Genomic DNA, 24,133 nt, shown 5'->3' with positions numbered 1-24,133 from the left:
GTATTGTTGATCATCTTGCTGCTTGCAATCCATGGATAAGAATATTGCATGACGTGTTTTGGTCATTTGTAGTAGTGCCTATGTTGTATGCTATTTATATCTCAATATTATCTGATGCATTCAAAATTAATATGTTCATAGCGTATGGGATTGTAATTGGAATTGTACTTATTGTACAACAGATACTTCTTATGAAATCAATCGCAGATACATTTAAAAACATTGCATCATATATCCAATTTGGAACAATTGTTGTTCTTCTATTGATATTGATTGTTCTATGCGGTATCTCTAGCTCAAATTCAGAATCATCATTCTGGAGCCATCATATGAATGATTCTTCTAGTTTAGAATCATTTATAAGGACACTTGCAAATGCATTCTTCTGTTTCTTCGGATTCAACATTTCCAACTATTCAGATGGTGATGAAGCTAAAGGACTTATACGACCCACTTTCTCTGCAATTTTGATTATTGCATTCATCTATGTTCTTTATGTCAACATGTATATGTATTTATCACCAGCCGAAGGAATAAACAAGGACTTCTCCCAATACTTTGATTGGGGAGTTCTACCTCTTACTACGGCTTTAGATTATGGTTTAAAAGTTATATTGCTGTTCATACCAATTATCGGTACAACAAGTATGTTCCGTAAATTCATCGGGGCAATCGTTCCAAAATTCTATAAATTCACCCAGAAAATTACTAAAAGAAGGATACAACCATTTCATTGCAGTGAAGATAAATCATTTGGAATGAAAATAATAGAGTGGATTGGTCTCAATATTGTTCTTTTGATTGCTGGGGCAATTAGTTTTTCTGGTATCAAGGATATGGCTATTCCTATAATGGCTTCTGGAATGATATTCTTCTTTTTCCTTAATTTTTCCATATACCTAGCACAATTACTAAAAACGCCATCCTCCCAGACTAGGGCCAGATTTATAATTAATATTGGTGCTGCAGTAATTGGAGCTTGTGCAAGTGTATTCCTCATCGTCATTGTATTATATTATCTTGTTTGGGGAAAGGGTTCTGAAACATTTCAAACTATCACTCCAAACATGAATATAACTTCAACAACTATTTCTTCTTAATAGGAATAAATAAATTATTCAATCAAATTGAAGATGTGGCTATTTATAACGTTGACAATTATCTCATCCAACATATTATGATCAACGAAACTATTACCGAGGATATTAGCATAATAATCCAGTCTTATTCGAGTAATGATAAGCATGATCATTAAAAGACTGGACTATTCATAAATAGCTACAGTTTGATAGATTTACTCCTTTTATACATTTCTCTATTGCATCTCCTTTTACATATTTTTTGCCCACTATGCCACAAAATATTTTCAGAAATCCCCAAAATGTGATCTTATTACAAGAAACACAATTGATTATAAGCCAATATTCCAATATTTTGCTTACAGAGAAACTATTTACCATCAATGAAGTGACCAATTATATATTGCCAATGTTTTATTATACTACTCTTGGAGCAATTCCATTCATTTTTCTTCTTCTTCAACTTATGAATTTAGAAACGATTCAGCTTCTAAATTCATTTCTTCAATTAGTCATGGTTCCATATACATTTTTGTTTAAATCTCGCTCAATTACCCAAGGATGTATTCTGTATGGTCTTGGGGGCGTTGTTTCTACCTTTAATCATATTTTAAGGGTATTAACCCTTCCAAAATCTAAAGATGTAAAGCTAGATATGGCAACACAGCGACTAAAGAAAACATTTCTGGTTAGTTTTTCATATTGGCTTGCACAAGACTTGTATTATGAATCTGGATCCTTTTATATTATTTATCTAGTGTCTATGATTACCACATCTACGGGATTTGTAATAACTTTACTTAATCAGAGAGATTCCGATGTTGGAGTGGAATCAAATATAAAGTTTCTTTCAAAATGTCTTGAATGGGAATACTTTAGGTCGATAGTCACTATTCAAAAAACTGTACTCATAAGCTTTATTTTGAGCAGTGGTGCTGTAATCTGTTTAATATATCTTTCTATTTTTTACCAAGCCCTTCTAAATGAAAAGAAGGCCATTTCATCCAATAGTCAAGAAGATGATTTTTTCACTCTTGCCTTTAATAATGTGTTTTCATTTCTTTACTATATAGTTCACGCATTCACAGTTCTTTTGATCACAATGTTCAGTGCTTTAAAGGGTCTAAATCCGTTTAACTCAAAAATAACCACAGTTGAGAATGGGATTGAATACCCTTCAACAGATAATAGTTCATCTCGTCCTGAGAAATTGCTTTCAGATGCCGATAAATTAAAAACAGAAAAGAGCTCGATAAAATCGCATCTGAAGAAAACCGTGTTAGCAAGCGGATATATCGAGGGTACAAGTAAAGTATGCTCATCACTTCTATCTTACGGAATATTGAAAATGATTGATAAGGATCTTAATCAGTTTTATGCATTTCTATTCTTTCCAATTTCAATTGGGCTATTTCTCGGATTAAATTTGGTTAAATCCACCGGAATGACCATATTTCTCCATATTTTTACCTCTGCCTCAATTCAAACTACTGAACAACTGGCAAAAAGTGCCCTACACCAAATCAGCTATGAACAGAAAGTATTCTACTCCTGCTTTATACTTCTAATGGAATCGGGAATACACACACTTATCAATTTGTTTTGTAGATATTATTCGCTCAAAACATACAGGAAGGGCGTTTTATATTTTGGATTTGCACTTATTGCGTATTTTATAGCTGCAATGTTAAAAATATTAAATTAATTGAAATAGCTTTAAAAATATGTAAATTCAAATTTGTTCTTAGTAAGTTCTCAGTATTTCATAAAACAGCTCCAGTTTGTTTAATATCATCATATTGAATGATAGCGATTCAACGCATTATAACATACTATTAGAAACTACATTCTGTGTGTAATTCAGTATAATGAACCCATTCATAGGGCTAAACCTTTGAAAAAATATCCTGGAAAACCATGACAGGCATGATTTATCGTTGTACTTTGACCCTAGGATCATACCCTTCCTTTATTGTTTTTGTCTTTCTTGAGTTTTAGTTGATTATTTTAAACTACTAAAAATAATTTTTCTAGAACTTTTCCTAAACTTTTTCTAGAAAGATTCTTGTATAAATCATTTCATAAAAATAGCCCTAAATGAATGAAAAACAAGTTACTAGTCGAGCAAGAGAAGCAATTGAAACAGCAATGCAAATAGCAAAAACAATTAACACAGACAAAGTTATTCCTGAGATGCTTTTAAAGGCTTTGCTTGAGAAGCCAAATATTTTAAACAAATTGATTAGTTCAGAGGATATTGATCAAATTAAAATTATCTTGACATCGGAAATAAACAAGGTATGGAGGAGCAACAATACACAGGAACCTCAGTTCAGCAAGGATTTATACACAATTATCCAAAAGGCACAAAACGAGGCCAGTGATTTTGTTTCTGTGGATATTTTAATTAAGATATGTCTGGAAAGTTTATCGAAAATCAATTCATTTAAAGAAAAGTCTGATATTCTAAAAAATGCAATTTCAGCCATTACTAAAGAAATTTCCTCAAAGAAATATGATGGCCCAAATAGTGATGATCCGGAAGATGCAATGAGTAAGTATGCGGTTGAAATGGTTCAAGAAGCCAGGGACAATAAATTTGACCCTGTTATTGGTAGAGATTCCGAAATTAGGCAAATTATAGAAATTCTAGCCAAAAAAACCAAGAGTAATGTTATAATGGTGGGTAAGCCAGGTGTGGGTAAAACAGCAATTGTGAATGGAATAGCACAGCTAATTGCTAAAAACGAAGCAAGATCACTCGAAGGGTATAAGATATACAATGTGGATGTAGGATCGATGGTGGCTGGTTCAGAATTGAGAGGAGCTTTTGAAAAAAGATTGACTGAGCTTATTAAGGAAGCAGAGAATAATGACAATGTGATTCTTTTTATTGATGAGATTCATATGGTTCTTGGGGCGGGTGGAACGCAGGGATCCATGGATGCAGCAAATATTCTCAAACCTGGATTGGCGGCTGGTAAAATTAAATGCATCGGAGCTACTACATTTGATGAATATCGGAAGTATATTACCAAGGATCCGGCATTTGAAAGAAGATTTGTAAAAGTGAATGTTCGCGAGCCGAGTGTGGAGGATTCTATAACTATTTTGAGGGGGATTAGAGAGAAGTTAGAAACTCATCATGGTATCAAAATATCCGACAGTGCATTAGTCTATGCAGCTACTGTGGCCAAGAAGTACATTGCGAATAGGCGATTGCCGGATATTGCAATTGATTTGGTAGATACTGCTTGTGCTTCATTGATTATTACATTAAACAGCGAGCCACAAGAAATCCAGGAATTGAAAAATAAACTATGGAGTGCAGAATTAGAGAAAACCTCAGTGGAAATGGATTTAGTGCGAGCACAGCAAATGTCTGGTGGTTCTGCTGATGGAGGTTCCTCAATACAGACAATTCAACAAAATTTAGATTTGATCAATCAAAAAATCAAGAAAATTCAATCTGAGATTACACCGCTTCAGGAGCAATTCTTTGCAGATAGAAAATATCTGGTTGAAGCCAAAGAATTAAAGCAGAAAATGGAGGAGGCAAAGATTAAGATGGAGGAGGCAAGAAGACTCAATGATAGATATGCAGTGCTAGATATACAGAATAATGTCATTCCAATTTACGAAGATAGACTAAGACAGCTGTCGAATGTAGAGATTATCGAACCATTTCATGTTGCAGAAGTTATTTCACGTCTAAGTGGAATCCCAGTAAGTAAACTACGTGTTAAAGAGAATGAACGGTTGTTGGAAATTAACAGGAGTATCAAGAAGCAGATATTTGGCCAAGATGAAGCTATTAATACAATAGTCAATTCTATTTTAGCTTCCAGAGTTGGTCTTGGAGATGAAAACAAGCCGATCGGATCGTTCTTGTTTGTGGGACCAACTGGAGTAGGAAAAACGGAACTATCGAAAGCAATTTGTAAAGAGTTGAACGATACTTGTGAAAACATGGTGGTTCTGGATATGTCTGACTACTCAAGCGAAATCAGTATTAATAAACTTATAGGAGCACCTGCTGGATATATGGGATGTGAAGAGGGTGGTGCTCTAACAGAGCCAATTAAAGAAATGCCATATAATGTTGTTCTACTTGATGAGGTTGATTTGGCCCATCAGAGAAATTTGAATATTCTATACCAATTACTTGATGAGGGAAGAGTTATTGATGGACGTGGTGTCAAGGTTTCTTTCAGGAATACAGTGGTTATTATGACAACAAACTTAGGACAGGAATTTATTAAACCTGACGAAGTAAATTACGAAGCCATACAAAGCATTTGCATCCAGCGATTTGGCCATGCTCTTGTTAATAGAATCGATAATTTGGTCATATTTAAGCATTTGACTCCAGAAGCACTCAGATCGATTTTCTTTAAAGAAATTGATCTGTTGAATTTAAAATTGAAGGAAAAAAATATTAAATTTGGGATTTCAGGAGCAGTTTTAGAATATGCAATTAGCCAAGCAATTAGTTCAAACTTCGGAGGAAGAGTGTTAAAGAGGTTTGTAAAGGATAATTTTATTTCCGGAATCACCACAATCATTCTAACAAAGCAATCTGAAGATTCTATTACTATTATTTGTCACATGGCATTTGAAAAGGTAACTGGAATAACTGTTGGGAAATGCACTTATGTGGTACAAAATTAATAAACTTGATGAATTTGAAATTAGTAAATTATAGTACTGTCAAAACCGGTTTATATGGCATATGTAATTTAAATGTTTTTTATGCTGGATTAGGTAGTCACAATACTGTAAATATCATGTATAAAACAGAACTTATATATTCTTTGAGTATTTTATTGGCTAATAATTGTATTTATAATTTTTAATTATACAATGAAGATAATTCAGAAAAATAAACGGAGATCCATTGTTTTCCAAAGGTATAACTTTATTTTTTCTTTATTAGTATCTTTCTACATGGTATTATTCTTGATTTTATCGGCCATGTTGTTGTTAATTTTATATGAGTCACAACTTTGTATTTCCAAAAAATTTAATCTGAAGAATTACTTATAAAGTTAACTGAAAAAAATACTTTGTTAATATTTACTTTCAATTATTACCCCAATGAATAGGGATTTGCAGATGACCCACAGCGTGATTTTACGAGGAGTATTGATTCATACACTATCATTTATTACAAAGAATGTGTTTTTGTTAGTGGCATATCAGAGTGATCCTTCTGTTTTAACCGGTAAAGCACTTGGATTAGTAAGTGATACATTTAAAAAGGTATTTATGATGAACATGAGCATTTATGTCATATTAATTTCCTCTTTATTATCATCCAACATAGTTCAATACAAGTCTCTGCTATATTTATTCCTACTAAATATATATTCCTGGGTTTCTATATGGCAAACGTTTAATGTTTATAAAAATAGGGGCCTTATTCCTACGTACTTCTATTGGATTATATTTACGGTGACTGGACTACTCGAATTTATTTTTGCAAAAACCTATCAATCCAAAATTGCCTCCATCAGCATTCGAAAGTATATAAGTCTTTCGTCTAATTCCAATATAGTTGAAGCATATATGATACGATCTGAAATAATGGCACTTAGTATATGCATGCTATTTACCATGATTTGGATGATAATCAAAGGTCCAGGAGAGTCTTCGAATGTGACAAGATATGAGATATATTCCGATGCAAATGTAGTAGCAACAAGTTTGATATTAATCATAATAATATATTCTCTATTCAAATATGAGATCTTATGGCATAGATTCTTGGTATTTACACTTGCACTAATTAATTGTTTACAATTGGCAGGGACAATTACAATAAGGGCTGAGAAGAGCTTTCTAATTTGGTTTAAAGAGAAAGTGAATGGTATATTAATTTAAGAACTAATCATATACACGACCTACTATTTTGTTATTATTTTTTTTTGGTATATTATGTCTACATCGACTATATAAAACTAGGCTCGGGCTTAAAAGATGTACTTGTAGATAAATCAATGCCAAGAAGTAATTCTCCAAAGGTTTAAATAAAATATTTTTTCTTTAACTCAAAAAACCATTTTTATAAGCATCAATGGTGGTTTAATAAGGGATGCTTTGATTAAATTTGGCAACTTAAAGTATGTTGGCTGCATAACAATCGAGTGTTCTATATATCTGCATGACATAGGCTTTACTAGATCTTCCAATTTCACTATATTTCTGTACATTCTTCTTTATCATTTTGTGTATTTTCAGATATTAGTTTTATACAATTTATCAATGAACAGCCGAGCCTAATACAACAATTTATAGTGTTTTACCTGATGTATATTATTAATATATCTTACTATGAAAATACAGGACATGAAACTCCCTTACTACAAGGCTGCATAATATTTATTGTATATACTATCAGTATTAGCAGAAATATCTTGTTATAGTGTTTTTTAAGGGATAAAAAGATAATCAACGAGCACACGTTAATATTGTTTGAGATAAAAAGTACAATATTCGAAAAATTAATTATGTTGATGAATAGAAATCCATTTTTATTTATTTTTATCAATAGCACTAAGTTTAGGAAGCTTAGTAGAATCTTCCTTTTCGGATAGAGCTTTTAGTCTCAAATACCAATCGATATCCTGGGAGGTGAACTCCAAAAACGATGGAACTGCTAAGAGTGCAAAAAAATGCCACATAGCGTGACTATCTAAAATAAAAAATATTGGTGGAATATCAGACATTTCAAAAAGGGAGGCCACAATGATACAGTTCGTAAACATCATAATATGGCTACTTACGGGTCTGTGACGGTAGTAAAAATATGTTGTACCGTAGCATATAAATGAAATGATAAAAATGAATCCACAAACGATTTTGTTGAAAACATAATCAAAATCTACATAGAGCATGTAATAAACATGCATTGAATAAAGAAAAAGCCCAAAACATAGCAGCTTGCTGTAGTATGTCTGGAATTTTGTGGGTCTATAAATTAAGACAATTCTTGACATTGCTACTATAGTTCCCATAAATATTGAAAAAATAGCTGTGAAGTAGTCTGCATTTCTAGTCAACTGAGTTTCATGAAAATGGAATAAAAATGACGAGAAGAAGGCTGCATTAGCACCATACCAGTGTAATTTTATGGCCTTTGACATTGGACTTTTTTCCACCTTCGATCTAATCTTATTAAATCCCACAACATTCAAATACAAACTTATTAATGCAAAGATGGATGAACAAAACTCTGTGAATCCCAAAATTGTCTCAAATCCCCAACGGCCATTTCTCTTAATATTCTGAATTCCCAGATTCTTCAAACAATTCAAGTGACATAAAGATTCAACTTTGTCTTGTAATGTTCTTCCAAATAATCGATCCATAAAATTAATTTTAACGAATTTATCTGTTGCAAACCTGCAATTTTTTGAACATTCAACCAAAATATTTGAATTTTCGGCATTAAACTGATCTTTTAGATAAACAATAGCCTGTGAATTGAGTGCCTCAGCCATTAAAGGGGGAAATATCAATAAAACAAATAATCAATAATATCTTATAAACAGAGTTATGCTCATACTAATGACGTCAGATATGAGAATATTTATTGTGTCTGGAAGCATAGCTGATTACTAGACAGGAGGAATATTAAGTAATAAATATTTCAAAATCAAAAACCTTTGTAAATAGATCTAGATGATTCCTCATAGTACTTTGTATAGAAATCCCATTATTACAAAAATATTGATTTTACTTAATAGCCTATGACTAATCAAACAAAACAGAAGTATTTTGATTGTAAAATTTATCTTAAAACTGTTCTCAGACACACGAAAATCCCACCACTAAAATAACAAAATTTTAACATATTAATTGCGCATATTTTCTCTGCAAAAGTCTGAATAACCCTGAAATATCCTTAAAATTAATTTTATTTCATATTTAAACTACCCATCATATCTTTCATCATTGTAGCCAATTCATCTGGAGACTTGTCCTTAACAAAGTTTTTAACATAATCCTGAATATTTTTATCTCCCAAAAGTTTCTCCATATCACCCAGGTTTTTCATGTCAAATGGTAGTTCTTCATTGGAAGGTGAAATATCCTGGATGTCATCGTCTATTGGTAGTGAATTAACCATCTCCTTTAGAATACTGCTGGATGGGTCAATTTTCAATCCTTCTTTTGCATACTTCAATGCCAAAGCTGGGTTATCCCTTTCATAGATGGTAGCAAGTCGAATATAAAATTTAATAAATGATTTGTCCAATTTTATTCCCTGAAGACAATCATCGACAGCCATTTCAATGTTGTTAGATTTGTGATAAACAAGAGCTCGATTTGAACGAGCAGCAATATTATTCCTATCGATCTTCAATGCGGAGGTGTAATAGTCAATGGAAGCTTTTAAATCACCATTTTTATATGCTAAATTCCCCTTTTCCTTGAAAACATCCGATTCTTCGGATCTCCTCTCATCTTCACTCTGTACAAAGCGAATTTGTTCTATTAAGTTGTCAAATTCTGCCTCTGATAAATAATCTTTTCTATTCTGGAGATATTCTAAAACTTCTTCTAGCATAGGGATGCAAAATTTTTAAAATAAAGATATTGGAAGCAAATTATAGTTTAATTATCAAGCATTACTTGTACACATCAAATCTCATGTACACAAAGTATATTCAGGGACAAAAACTGTTTTATAGGCTTTGGGATGTCTAAGCATTCTCAAATTCTGTTAAAGAAAATGATTAATTAAAAAAATTTAGCTATGGTCATATTATCAACAATCAAATTTTTTATTGAAATGAAGTATTCCAGGCATCTATGATAAGGAAGTTACTTTTAACCTTAGTGTTGATTCTACATAACAATATCCATCTGTTAGTTTAATCCAGCCTATGTTTTTTATATTGATTTGTTTGTTCTTAAATTGATTTGCCCCTAATGATCCATAACGGATTTATTATTCCACTAGAAGTAATTTTTCCATTAGGTATCCATGGTGGGATATTTATAGTGAAGAATATCTTGGTATTTTATTTGGCAAATGTCTCGGCCTTAGTGGACCAACCATTTGCACGAAGGGTGCAAAGTAAAATTCTTCAGACATTTATGATCAATCTTGGAATGTTTGTGATGTTTTCTTACAGCTGTGTGATGGTTGATATAGTTCAATATAGTTGTTTGGTTCACATTGTATTTATTTTAACGTACGCAGTATCTATTTGTCTTCAAGTTGTTTATTTGTATCTAGACAAAGACATAGAAATTAGTCTGCTACTTGTTGCAGTTGCAGTAGTGATTTCATCGTTTGTGATTATATTTGCCTATATTTATCAGAATATCTTAGGTCCTCTTAGCTATAAAAAATATGCAAGAATATCTGCAGACTCTAAAATTGTAGACAGTTATATCATTAGAATGAAAATCAAGAGCATGTCTAATGTATTATCAGTGGTAGTTATCAGTGCCTTTTTTGATATTTGGCTGGAGGATGATACACTCTTGGGTAATGGCTCAGTTGAGAAACCACATAGTATTTCACTCAAAGTTCTTAATTTGTTGAAAAAACATTTGAAAATTATAAATATCTTTTCTGAATACTATGAGGATGGAGCGTTGATAACAAAATGCATATTTGGGAATCTAGTGGTTAATGTATATCTTTTAAGAATGGAAATTAACTCAGAAAGCCATCATGTGCGCATTCTAAACTTGATCAACTTAATCTTAGGATGGTTTGTAAATTGGGGTGTAGCCATATATCAACTACTGTTATTTTTTTCTAGTGGTAAATTGTAAGTGAATTTTTTTTAATTTAAGTCCAAACTTTATCTATATACTACTTGCTATATTGTATTCATTTTCCATGTACTATGTTTATAAAGATTACAAGCAATTAGGATCCAGATTGAATGATTTTCTTAAACGCCAGCATCAAGGTAATCGAAACAAAAAATTTTAATAAAGCTTTTCGTTTAACCTATCGGTTTTTTATGTATAATTAGCAAAATTCACAATTTTTCGTAGAAGCACCACGGTTGTATCATGGAATGAATGAGTCATTTATTCCAAAAATTTATCGAACGTAGATATTAAACTCATAAATATTACATTCCAAATTCTGACTATACAAAAATATTCAGGAATATTAGTTTCTTTTATAGCATTGTGTGGTAAATAACATCATTTTGGTTTTTTGTATTAAATTTATAAATATTTCCAAAGACACTTCATTCATTTTTTTAAGTCCACCCAAATGACACCTATCGGGTTTAAAAATTATAACAAAATGGTTTTGGATATCTATGGAGCAAATGATCCGATATCCATTCGTCTTATAGAGTACTGGGAAAAGAACTTCGATATTAATTTTAAGAGATTACAAGAGAAGTATGGGAAGAATAAATGAATAAAACAATTGTTATTAAAAATATTGTTCCATGGCGTAATTGGGAGTCAAATACAAATTTGATCTTAAGTTTCCATGGGTATGATAAGTATCTGCACTCTTCTCATTTGTCCTATATAAGTCACCTGGATTATTTAACAAACAAAACTTTATTAAAAATCTATACAGCGTATAGCTACTGTCTCACTTCTGTAACGAACACAATAAACAATTACAGCATTCTGACTAGAAGTGATGGGCAAAAAATTAAAAAAATTATTTGGTACGTAAAAATTTGCAGGGTCTAGTTGTAGAGATGTTTATTGCTATGGTGAAGCCAAGCTTATGCTATTTTAAAAGTCATTGGTGAAGACTTTATGGTATTAGCTTATTTGATCTATCATAAACCATTGTGAATAAGTCTCAAAAGTTTTTACATACTAATGTATGTGAGAGTTTGTATGCTTTACGTCAACAATCATTTATTATAAGTTGTTCTGGATTAAACTTATGCAATCTAATGGGCATTTCATCATAATAAAATGGATTTGATAATACTGTGTCACAGAAGTGCTCGTAAACACGCTTAAATGTTTCTTCTGTAACTGTCAATGTACTTACAAAGATAAATGTTCTTTGTGTCAGGGTTCTAAACACTGTAATGGTTCGTTTCTCCATTCTTATCTCTTGAAAATAGGTTTCGGTTTCGAGCAAATTCCGAGATATTTCCGCAATTGAGTGAATTGAACTTGTGAGTACAATCAATTCGTTTGTTGACATCTTTAAATCGCTCCTTGCATTTGTATATTTATAAATCATTCCACCAGATTTATTTACAACAAAAAACTGTTCTAACATTTGTGGTGAAGTAGTTAAAAAATTATCGATAACCAATAAAAATGGACAATTAACTGAAAAAACATACTTCTAGTAGATATGTCTTGCGACATTCTACTTTCCAGAAAAATGTATTGTTTTTGATTTTAACTCGCTTGAATATGACTCAGTAATATCAGAAGAATTTCATTAAACCCAAATACATTAACTTAACAGGCACAATGAATTATTATTAACGTATACATAAAGATAACAATGATTTCCCATGTGTTAACATGATAGTCTAGCAACGTTAAGTCAAATTATTTAATTAAGTGCTTCTTCATCTCTTCCACAACCTTAGTAAATACATCCTCTACCTCCCCGGAGCCATCTATTTCAACCAACTTCCCTCTGGATTTAAGCTCAGTAATCACTGGGCGAGTATTTTCCGAAAATTGCCCAACTCTAACTTGGAATGCTGCAACATTGTCATCATCTCTTTCTTGTTCCTCCGTAGAACTTCGACCAAACATTCTTTCTCGGGCCTTTTCCTCAGACACATTGAGGTAGACTGCCACATCAATTGGAAATACATCAATTTGATTTAATGAACGAGGAAATCCATCCAAAATATAATCTGAGTCTTCAATAGTATTCTTCAATAAGTCAATAACAAACTCATCACTTACAAGTTTTCCAGAAGACATGGCTTCTTTTTCACTACTACTGGATGTGGACTCATTATCCTTTAGTTCCGAAATCCTTTTCATCTCATCTCTCAACAAATCGCCAGAACTGATATGCTTCAACTTAAAGGCTTCAGCTAGCCTACTTCCTACTGTCCCCTTGCCCGAAGCTGGCAATCCAAACATTGCTATCCTCAATCTGTTTCCATCACTCACAAAGCTGTTGATATCTTCAATATTCTTGTCTAAAGTGGAACCATTATTAAACTGAAACATTTGCTTCTTTGCTACAACAACGGAGATTCCCGCAATAACCAAAATTGCCAAGACTATCTTTAGTGTTCTTTTAACCAATCTATTGCTCTCTTTCTCGCTATTAATCATCATGCTCATGGGGTCGGGCATATAATTGCTTTTAAATAATCAATAATTAGAAAATAAATAATTCAAAACAGGTATATAAATTGCAGAAATACATCAATTGTAGTCAAGGTATCTATTCGTTGTAATATATGATATTCCTTACTTGATATGATTTTCATTATTTGAAATATTTGGCTTTTTTATTTTGCCAATAAAGAAACAGTCAAAATAAAATTAAACAATAATCATATTAAATGAACCTTTTAGAAATTACCTTTAATAGTGATTTCAACAGTATTAGAATATATGCCCTTTTAATTTTCATCATATATTTGATTAATACACTATTCAAAAAGTCTAGACTTGTAGGATTTTAAACTTGTCGAAGTCATATTATGATAAAAGCATCATCATACATATCAGATACTTTCTAACTGAAAACAAAACAGTTAAAATTAATTATTCACTTCTGATAAAGATATTTTGAACCATTTCAACAGTGATAGATATAAATCTGGAATATATAAATCTGGATTTATATAAAACAACTGGAAATTAACGTAAAAAATACTGCAGCATTAAACAATTAATATTCTATATTAAAAAATTTCACATAACATATATGCCATTATACTCTGGTTCAGAGGATTCTGTAAACTTTCTAAGCTATTTGTTGCTAAAAAATAATGAATATAGGACTGGCTAATTTGAAAATCAATATGTTAAAAATAGAAAATCAATATATTTAATGAAAAATATGGAGTGTAAGGCAAGCTCCCAACATACTACTTGAAATTTGGCTATTAAATATCAACTGTGATAATGTTACCATTAGCATTTCATTATAATCAACAGTTCACAACACCAATAGTACATTCACCTATTAAAAAATTAGTTTGATTGTTGCTATATTAAGCAGCTTTCGATTCATTCCACATTAACTTCATGGAATTACTTCCCAACCCAATAGGCTTGCCCATGATTATTGACTCACTTACACCTTCTATAGAATCAATCTTGTTACCCACAGCAGCATTAAAAAGATAATCTGCTGTTTGCTCAAATGATGCTAACATCAGCGTGGATGCACGCATCTTACCGATTCCAAATCGAGTAATTCCAAGAACGCGCCCTCTAAAGCACATGGTATCGCTTAGCAGCATAAGATGTCTATGATCAATCTTAATTCCGTGTGTGCCCATTGTGTATTCTATCTCCTTAATAATTTGCATTCTTGCAGCCTCAATCCCCAGAGTGGACTCAATTTCCAAAATATTATTTGTGGAAATTGTGTACGGATTCACTCCCTTCGTGCCCATTATATCCAACAATCCTGTACCTTCCAAAAGCAATTCGTAGGAAGGGCATCCAGTATTGTCATTAATTTTCCTGACCTGAGTTATCATTGCCCTTTCAATGGTTCTAAGACCACCAATCTTCATATTTAGTATTGTTTCCTTGGATCTTTCTATAGTAAATAGGCTGTTGTCTTTGACCCTTTTTATTCCATATTTAAAGATACCGTCCATATTTTCCACCATGAATCCACCATCTATCAATACTTTACAAATTTGGTCAATAGAACCAATTCTCAATTCCTTAACTAACTCTTTATCAAGCGTGAAAAAAAGGTTTACTCCATCAGCGTAAATATCCGTCTCGATCTGACTACAAATTTCTTTAAATAACACCTTCTCCAGCATACCCTTTACATTCTTTGCATTTTCAAGAGAATCATCTTCCAGTTTGATTAGTGGTGTTGAAATATGTGTTGTAGCATTAATAATTTCCTTAAGCCTAGGTACTCCTAGCGTAATGTTGAAGCTTGCTACTCCAGCAAAATGGAATGTTTTCAGAGTCATTTGTGTTCCTGGCTCTCCGATACTTTGACCTGCAATAGCCCCAACAGCTGTTCCCGGTTCAATCACCAAATTCACGATTGCCTTGTGTAGATTAATAAAAAATATTTCTATAAACTTGGTATTTAAAAAATATTGATAAAATGCACCGTCGTGAAAAAAGGCATTCAACTTGGTCATTTGTAAAAAATTAATAAACTCCTCCATGAATTTCATATTCAAAATTCCGGAAGTAATCTTATTAGAAAGCAGATCGGAAACAACTGCGTTAATAATATTTTTTTGTTGATAGTTAGTCGATACGATATTATAACAACCATTCACAGCTTGTACAATATCAAATGGATTTCCATCTTCTGTTTTTATCTGTTGTTGAATCAACTCCTCCATATTTTCTCTCCCATCAAATAGTTGTGTAGCTGATCTTTCAAAAATATATTGGAAAAAGGCATCATCTTCATTTCTAAGAGGCTGAACTGAATCCTCCCCATATAAAAATTGCACAAGATTCTCCTGACTATTTCTCACGGTATAATCATACTTAACACTTAGATCTTCGAGGGCCTTCATCAATCTTCTTTGCATATATCCTGTTTCTGCTGTTTTGACAGCCGTATCAACCAACCCCTCTCTCCCACTTACAGCATGGAAGAAAAACTCATAGCTTGACAGCCCTGAAAAAAAACTGTTGTAAACAAACCCCCTACTCTGAGGGGTTAAAGAGTTTTCTTGAAAATGTGGAAGGGTTCTCTTGTGCATTCCATTTGGAATACGATGTCCTGAAATAATTTGTTGTCCCACACAGGCAATCATCTGCGAAACATTAATCTTTGATCCTTTACTTCCACATTCCTGCATAACAATGGGACTATTATATCGGCTCAATTCCTTTATGCAAATTGTACCACACTCTTCTCGAATCTTATTCAAAACAGAACTAATCTTCATCTCTACAATATCCAATTCTTCCCTGAGATTTGCTTGTTTGGAATCAAAATCAATAATTTCAATCAACTGGTCAACCTTAGCATATTCAGAGTTCACAATCAAATTTTTCTGTTCTATTAATGCTATCCCTGGATACACATCATCCAATCCTATCGAAAATCCAGTTTCTGTCAAATATCTACTGGTCAGTCTACTAAAGCTATTCATGAGTGTTACAGCAGCAAGTTTAGAAATCTTTAACATTTGATAGATCAATGATCCTTTTCTATTTTCACCCCCAATTATTGCCTTATCCAGACGTCCCTTGATATAATGATTATTTACAATCAACACCTCTCCATCATTGGGGTTGTTAGGATCTATAAATGATTTGTTTTGAGCTTTCAGGTTGACTTTAGCGAATATAACATCCGTATCCTTTGAAAAATCCGCGGAACACTGCTCATATCTTGAGGAATATTCAATTAATACTTCAATGAGTTGTTTTCCGGTAAAAAGTTCTGAAGGAGAGCAAATTGCCGGCTTTATACGGATTCTATGGGGAAAATCGACAATAAAATATGAGCAAAGTTGGCCAAACCTCTCTCGATTAAAAAACATGTCCTTTGCAGTAATTAAAAATGCACCTGTTAAAAAATCCTGGGTACATGAAATCAGTGGTTCATTATTCCTAGCAGTGCATATGTTGTTTTTGATACCCATCAACTCTTCAGCCTCAGCTCTGGATTCCAATGTCTGAGGAACATGAATATTCATTTCATCTCCATCAAAATCCGCATTATACGGGCTGCAGTCACACTCGTTGAACCTTAGTATTCTATGCTTGTGGATCTTTGCTCGATGAGCCATAATACTCATTCTATGTAGTGATGGCTGTCTATTGAACAAGACAATATCCCCATTCAGAAGATGTCTCTCTACAATATCTCCGATTTCAAGACTCCTGCTCTTTGCAAACTTCAAATATCTCTTCATCTCCTTTCCATTCTTATTACTAACTATATAATTGGCTCCGGGCCATTTTGTTCCATTATTCACTAAATTAGATAGAAATTCAAAATTGTTTTTTGTTACTGTTTCCGGAATCGTCAAAATAGATGCCATTCTATCAGGTATTCCCACCTCCTCCACAGACAGATTCGGATCAGGTCCGATAACTGTTCTCCCTGAGAAGTCTACTCTTTTACCACTCAAATTACATCTAAATCTGCCCTGCTTTCCCTTCAATCTCTGAACCAATCCTCTAATACGCGTTACCGTTCCTAATGTCTTAATGGATGGTAAATCTGCGTTAATAAGCAAGCTGACCTGGAGTTGTAAATAATCCCAATCATCGTTTATCAATAACTGGGAGTTACCTTTCCTAACACTTTCCTCTAAAATAAAATTGGAATTAACAATTTCACTTATTTTTACAGTTATATCGTCCTCGTTAAAACCCTCATCACCCATATCAACCGAAGGCCTGATACACGATGGTGGAACCAATAAATTCTCAATAACAAAGCTGGAAGGGTTCTTTTTTAAACCCAAATATTTCAAGTCCGAATCCTGAATATTTCTGAAAATATTTATACAAGCCAGTGGATTAATTTCATAAGCTTCCATCTGGTCCTTTAGTTTAATTTCGTGAAAAATCCTAAATCCGTGATTTTTCTTGACAACGCCGTTTGGTGATTTACAGCTTGGACACACTTTCACCTTTTTGCACTCAGCTTTTATTTTTTCGACACTAACAGCAAAAGATCGGTTGTGTCCAATTAATAAGGAGCTACAGCTCTTACAAACACTATTTAAAATACCAATGGTACTTTTTAAAAATCCTATATGGAAAACCGGTAGAAATAGTTTAATGTAACCAAAATGACCAGAACATGTGGCTAGGGGCTCATTACATGTAGAGCACACGGTGTTTTTGTTAGAAACACCCATTCTGGTATCTAATGGCCCATTGGCCATCGGCTTTCTAGTATTGATATCGTAAAGGGTTTTATTATCCACTGCAGCCACACTCATTTGTTGAATCTCGGATGAATTAAGAATATGAAACTCTATACTTTTTATTTTATTCTGGGACGAGCCATCTTCTATTTTCTTAGACATCTGGGTAAAAATATTTTTTGAAAAACATTAAATAAATTTCTATAAAAACTTCACAGTGGATTTATGATCAAATCACCATCAAGTAAGCACCGATAACTTGCTGCTTTTACAAACAGTTTGCAATTTGCCTTAAGAATATAATTTAACCAAGTTTTTTATTTCCTATTAATATGCTCCAAATATTCAAATGGACTTAAAAATGTAATAATCTGGCTATTTTTAAAATATAGTATTTTATCAAAATTTTCCAATAAAGCTCCCTCGTGAATAGACATAATAATTGTCTTGGACTTATCAAAATTCAGAATTGACTCAACAATTTTTAGAGATAGATTTGCATTAGGTTCATCAAAAACCCAAATGGGCTTGGTTGATGTAACTACTCGTAATATGCCAACACATTTCTTAATACTTTCGGATGTTGATTCACATAGCTGTTTCTGACCTTTGTGGAAATCGAATATTGTGTCCATTGATAGATCTTTAATTATTTGATTAACTAATTTGGGTGATTTATTAAATAAATTGGCATATAAGTTTCCCTTAAATATAACACAATCATGGGGTGAATGTGCACAGTAATTTCTCATAGAAATAGGGGCTGAGGTTTCTTCCCTTAGAGCTCTGCATTTATCGGAATAAACTGTTGATCCTACCAGCAAATCAATAAAAGTGGTTTTTCCAGACCCATTAAGTCCAACAAGTGCTATCCTTTCTCCTTTTTTAATTGTCGAGCAACATCTATTTATAATATTCCTACCATTTCTAATGATTGGGGGATTTTCGAAAGTAATTTGGCTAAAATCCATGAACTTTAAATTACCACTGCCATGCTCATCAGTCTCTGAGTCATCGAAGTAGCATTCTATATCAAATAATTTCATTCTTTTTTTTTCAATTTTTATGAGATTGTGAACCAAGGAACTCAAATTTGTATTTAATATTTCAAGGACTTTAAGGTATTTCAAGGTTAAAAGTTTGGTGTGGTCCAATTTAACTAGTAAATAGAGTAAAAATGCTAGCAGTATTTTATGGAGGGCTTTTGCAAGTATTGCAGAAACTGAAATGTAAAACTTAGGAAAATTTCGGCAGTCAATTTTCGGAATGATTCTACTCCACTGAATAATAGTAAAGTTATCAAGGACATTTTTGATGGCAACTTCATTCTCCTGAATAATTTTTGTTTTCTTCCATTCGTATTGAAAAATCATTTTGATTGCTAAGACTAGACCAACCATCAACACAAACTGTGTTAAGATGATCAAACATATTAGTTTATGAAGTGAGGGATGGTCGTTTAAAATACTCTTTAACCCTATCAACGAGCTATAAATTAGAAATATGCTCGAGGGGATCTCTAAAAGAGATATAGCTAATATTTCTGTTAGTTCAGTAGCATGGCGATTGATAATTGTAGAATATACAAATCTGTCCTGAATGGTTAGAGGTTCCGATATATTACTTGATGCAGGAAATTTCAATTCCTTTAGGGTATTTTTGTTTTCAACCTTAACAATATTATCTGAAGAGTAGGGCAAGGTTGGTTTTCCAAAAAATCTTTCATATGTAAATTCTACAAAGGTTTTTTTAAATCTCTCTGATAATAAGGGATCATATATATATCTGAGGGATATTAAAAATGGATCAAGCAGAAAAAGAAATAGGAAGCTTGACATACTTTCAGCTGTCAATTTATCCATGTCTGTAACAATCTCTGGGATTAATGTAGACACTATGCTTTGAATTTTTTTCTGAATGTATAAAATAACTATAAACAATACGGAAGTCAATGCAAGATAATGCTCCCTCATCATAACACTCAAAAGCAATTTTGCCAACAGTTTCCTTGATGGATTCATTTTTGGAGTCTCTAAAAAAATTTTGTTGAAAAGTCCAAATTATTTATTTTAAAAGATCAAAATTTTATTTTCTACAGAAATACCAAAAAATATCAATTTGCTACAGAGATATTTTTAGATAATGATGTTGTTTCTTTGCTTTGACTTTTCAACTTTCGATTTATTTAAGGCAAACAACTATTGCCAATATCCACGATAAAGAATAAAGAGGGTTAAGATATATGGTCCTATTCTTCTAGACTTGCTCTTCATTTGGATTTCTAAATTTGTCATCATATCTTTTTGTTTTTCCTCCACGAGCATAATTCTTAAAAATAACATTTTTTAGCTCATTCATCTGTGGTATTTTTTTCAAATAAAATGCATCTGCTAACTCGTCAAAATCTAGATTCTTATAGTTCAGAATATGATTGATCTTGTGTTCTTTATAGGATCGAATATACGACACAAATGCCTTAACTGACAAGCTTAGCAAATTATCATCAATACACTGAAGTGGATCCTTATTTAGATTCAAAAACAACTGATTAGTTGAGTCGTGGTTCAATACTGCTGGAGTGTCTTCAGCATGGCTTCTTCCTACGATATCACCAAATTCTGAAATCGATATGCCTATAACCTTAAGATAATTAATGTAATTAATCTCATTGTCCATCAGAAATAACACTGCCGTTCCATTTTGCTTGCATCTAGCCGTTCTTCCACTTCTATGAACTATATTTTCTGAGTCCTTTGGAACATCATAGTGAATTACAAGCTCAATGTGCTTAAAGTCAATACCTCTTGCAGCAACATCGGTGCATAACAGTATCCCACCACTAAAACCATCATATATTTCATTTCTTTCATATTGTGGCATTTTCCCATGTATTTTCCTCAGTTCTATTCTTCCTTCAAATAATTTCTGAAGAAGAGAGTAGTAAAAGTCAACTTGTGCACAAGTTGCAAAAAAAATTATGGTTTTTTTTGAAGAGAAATCTCCTTTGCCCAACACGGGGCTATTACAGCTTTTCTCTCTGAAGTTGTGTTCTAAAGACTTACTATCTGAACCAATCACTTCCACGGTAGCATTCATGATTAATGTCATAGCTAATTTGATCTTATCACTTGAATTCACTCTCAAATAAGTCAACTCCAGTCCACTGGGAACACCTTCCAAAAGAATTTTCTTTGGCTGACGCAGGCATGCACGGCAAATTCTTTCAACCCCTTCATTAATTGTTGCTGAAAACAATCCGGTTTTTCTACTTTTAGGGAGTAGTGAAATAATTTCTAGAATTTTTGGTTCAAATCCCGCACTAAGTAGCTTATCAGCCTCATCAAGAATTAAGTATTTTATATTTGAAAAATATTTGGAGTGGGTGTGGAGTAATTCTAAAATTCGTCCAGGTGTAGCAGCTACCAAGGAGATGCAACTGTTTGAAATATTCTTCTCATTAATGTCATGATTTTCCTTTGAACTTGATATCTTTGTACGCTTGGAGGTATCTTCACTCAAGCAATCAACACTCTGCAATATCTTTCCCGGACATTCCAAAATCATCTTATCACTTTCAATATCACTTCCTCCAATAAAAGACTGGCAGTTCATATTAAGTAACTTACTGACATCTTGAATTTGTCTACATAATTCACGAGTTGGTACAACCACAAGCGCTTGAATCTTGCGAGAATCTTTTTCTAAAATATGTGCAATTGGCAATAAATATGCTAGTGTCTTTCCGGATCCTGTTTCACTTTGAACTATCACGTCTGTCTTGAGTAATGATGGGATTGTGGCCGCTTGTACCGGTGTTGCTGTAATAAAGCCAGATAGCTTTAGACTGGATTTAACTGATTCTTTAATCTGCAATTCCGATATAAGCATTTTAGTAGGGGCTGAATAAAAGTAAGTTGTTAAAAATAAAATTATAAAACAATTTGTGTCGTACCTCAAACACCACTATGGATTTTATTTCTAATGAATGTTTATTTTGTGTAAGTAAACCCTTCGGAATCAACTCGACAAATTTTTTTCTTCTTGTCATAGCAAGCCATAAATTGGTCAGCTTCTTTTTCAAGCTCCTTTGAGGATATCTCAATTCTTTCTACCGATGCGGTAGGATTTTCCAGAAAGCTCGAGGCTTTTTCCTTTGAGGTGAATTCTGCAATATAAAGATATGTAGTACTATGATTATTACAAACTGTGTCGATCTTTACGTAGGCATCTTCAATAGCAAGCTGTAGTGGATAGTCTAAAACGAATGCAACCACTTCGGATTTCCAATCGAACTTTGTAGGTAAAATATCACATCTCGGAGTATCTCGAATTAGAAAAGGATAGTTTAGCAGTATTGTGGAAACTGACATGGGGAGGGTTGAAAAACCCCAGCTTACTATCAAAATTACTCCAATCTACAGCAATGTGCATATATTGGGCCCACACAAGTCACTAACTTCATAAAAACTATTTAAATACACAATCAATCCGGTAGAAATTCTATTTTAGCTTTATTAATGTGGCAAGTTGAAAATTGGTTGATCTTCATCGCAGTTCATTGCATCTAGCTTCTTGAACCTCTAAATCACATTCATCGTGAATATCCTTTCCATATGAAATAACACCGCATATTACACATTTCATATTTTTTTCATCTAAAGAAAGTAGTAGTTCGTCAAATTGTACAATGGCCCGGGGTGTCAACCTATTTCTCCCATTAGCAATCTCCACCCATCCACGTTCTATTAGAAGAGGAATTATTGCTGGATGGGTAGGCTGTCCTTTTGAAATAGCTTCAATAGCAAGCTTGGCCATTGCAGCAGTAGACTCTTTCCATGGATGTGTCAGTCTTCTGTTTGGAACACAGTCTTTAAGAACAATGAGCTCCTTACCGGGCCAATAGAATGCTATGTAGTTTAGTGGTCTTAACTTCTCATTTATGTCGATAAGCGCAATGGATGCATCATTTTTTGCAGTTCCATTACAGAGTAGTGAAGAGAGAATTTGGGACATTGTAGCCATAAGGGGGAAGTAAAAATATAGACTCACATTTTACAGGTATTCTAGCGGCGAGAAAATTCCTACCTCTTTATATCTTTAATTTGAGGTGGAAGAGTTTGATTGATGAGAGATATATTGCACAAAATCTTTTTGGTTTTTTCATTTAATTACAGTTGTGCAATAGTTTAAATCCCATACATCCCTGTAAAATCTATAGGGAAACTTTCTGTTTAGAACAATTGATGATTCATAAGAACTTTTCAACAATTTTCAGATGATCTTTTTAGCCCGCATTTCTATTAACTGAACCAAATTTTATGCATCAGATATTATCCAAAATATAAAGGCCACGATGATGATCAGACAAAGAATGTAATAATTGAAATAATTTATTTCTGCAGCAAGTTTTTCAAAACTTTTTTTAAAATCTCTTCCTTTTCACAAAGCTTACACAAATCATTGAAATCCTTCTGGGCAACTTCATAGTTAATCTTATTTTCAGCCAGTTCAAGCTTATGCTTAAGTAGTTTGCTTTTTAGGACAGAAAGAGATTTTCCAATATCACCACTTCTTGCCAATTCATCAAAAAAAAATTCCATAAAGGAAGGGGGACTGGAAATGCAAAAAGCCACCGGCGGGAATTGAACACGCGACCTATTGTTTACTAAACAATCGCTCTAACCACTGAGCCACGGCGGCACATCCGTGAGTGACAATTGTATTGAATTGACAAAAGATATTAAAACTCGACTGTTTACTTAAGATGTAATTTGTCTTATCAATAGGAGCTTGTATCTTTATACTACACAATATCATGAACTATTTGTTTTGTTTTACATTGTAGAATATATATACAAAAAGTAATCATTTGGTTATATGCAAATAATTCTGACATCTGCTTTAATACTAGCCACCATCTCAATCTTTACAAGTCCAATAAATATCCTAGGCTACTTTGGAATATTTCTCTGCTTTATCCTATCAGCCCTTGGAACAGGAGAGGGAATTCTTAAGATTGCCAGATATGTCAGTGGTGCCTCAATCAAAAAACCA

At 32.9% G+C, this 24,133-nt stretch overlaps 1 protein-coding gene, 1 non-coding gene and 1 pseudogene across 2 annotated transcripts; all 3 read right to left on the bottom strand.

Annotated features, from left to right (window-relative positions):
- Window positions 1–18,241, bottom strand: part of LOC147073044 (uncharacterized) — a 29,265-nt pseudogene extending 11,024 nt beyond the window's left edge.
- A 2,402-nt stretch (window positions 18,242–20,643) lies between these two features.
- LOC147073043 (uncharacterized) lies at window positions 20,644–21,967 on the bottom strand. The gene is made up of 4 exons (XM_085945674.1): window positions 21,736–21,967; window positions 21,218–21,498; window positions 20,795–21,004; window positions 20,644–20,679 (listed from the first exon to the last, which is right to left on the bottom strand). The coding sequence occupies exons 1-4, from the start codon at window positions 21,965–21,967 to the stop codon at window positions 20,644–20,646; spliced, it is 759 nt and encodes a 252-aa protein (XP_085801800.1).
- A 1,739-nt stretch (window positions 21,968–23,706) lies between these two features.
- TRNAT-AGU (transfer RNA threonine (anticodon AGU)) lies at window positions 23,707–23,779 on the bottom strand. Its single transcript has one exon. It is a non-coding gene; the product is annotated as a tRNA-Thr (tRNA).
- Between the last annotated feature and the right edge of the window lie 354 nt (window positions 23,780–24,133).

The sequence above is a fragment of the Rhyacophila brunnea genome, unplaced genomic scaffold, assembly GCF_057557595.1.
Source record: "Rhyacophila brunnea isolate RB1 unplaced genomic scaffold, BYU_Rbru_1.0 scaffold_186, whole genome shotgun sequence".
NCBI classification, from domain to species: domain Eukaryota; kingdom Metazoa; phylum Arthropoda; class Insecta; order Trichoptera; family Rhyacophilidae; genus Rhyacophila; species Rhyacophila brunnea.
This window is presented reverse-complemented; position numbering and strand designations above follow the sequence as displayed.

Coding starts and splice junctions, on each gene's coding strand:
- LOC147073043 (XM_085945674.1), bottom strand. CDS start 21,967: ATGCTTATATCGGAATTGCAGATTAAAGAATCAGTTAAATCCAGTCTA. Junction 21,499..21,735: donor GCTTGTGGTTGTACCAACTC/GTGAATTATGTA, acceptor TCTCCTTGGTAG/CTGCTACACCTGGACGAATT. Junction 21,005..21,217: donor TGGAGTTGACTTATTTGAGA/GTGAATTCAAGT, acceptor TCTCTTCTTCAG/AAATTATTTGAAGGAAGAAT.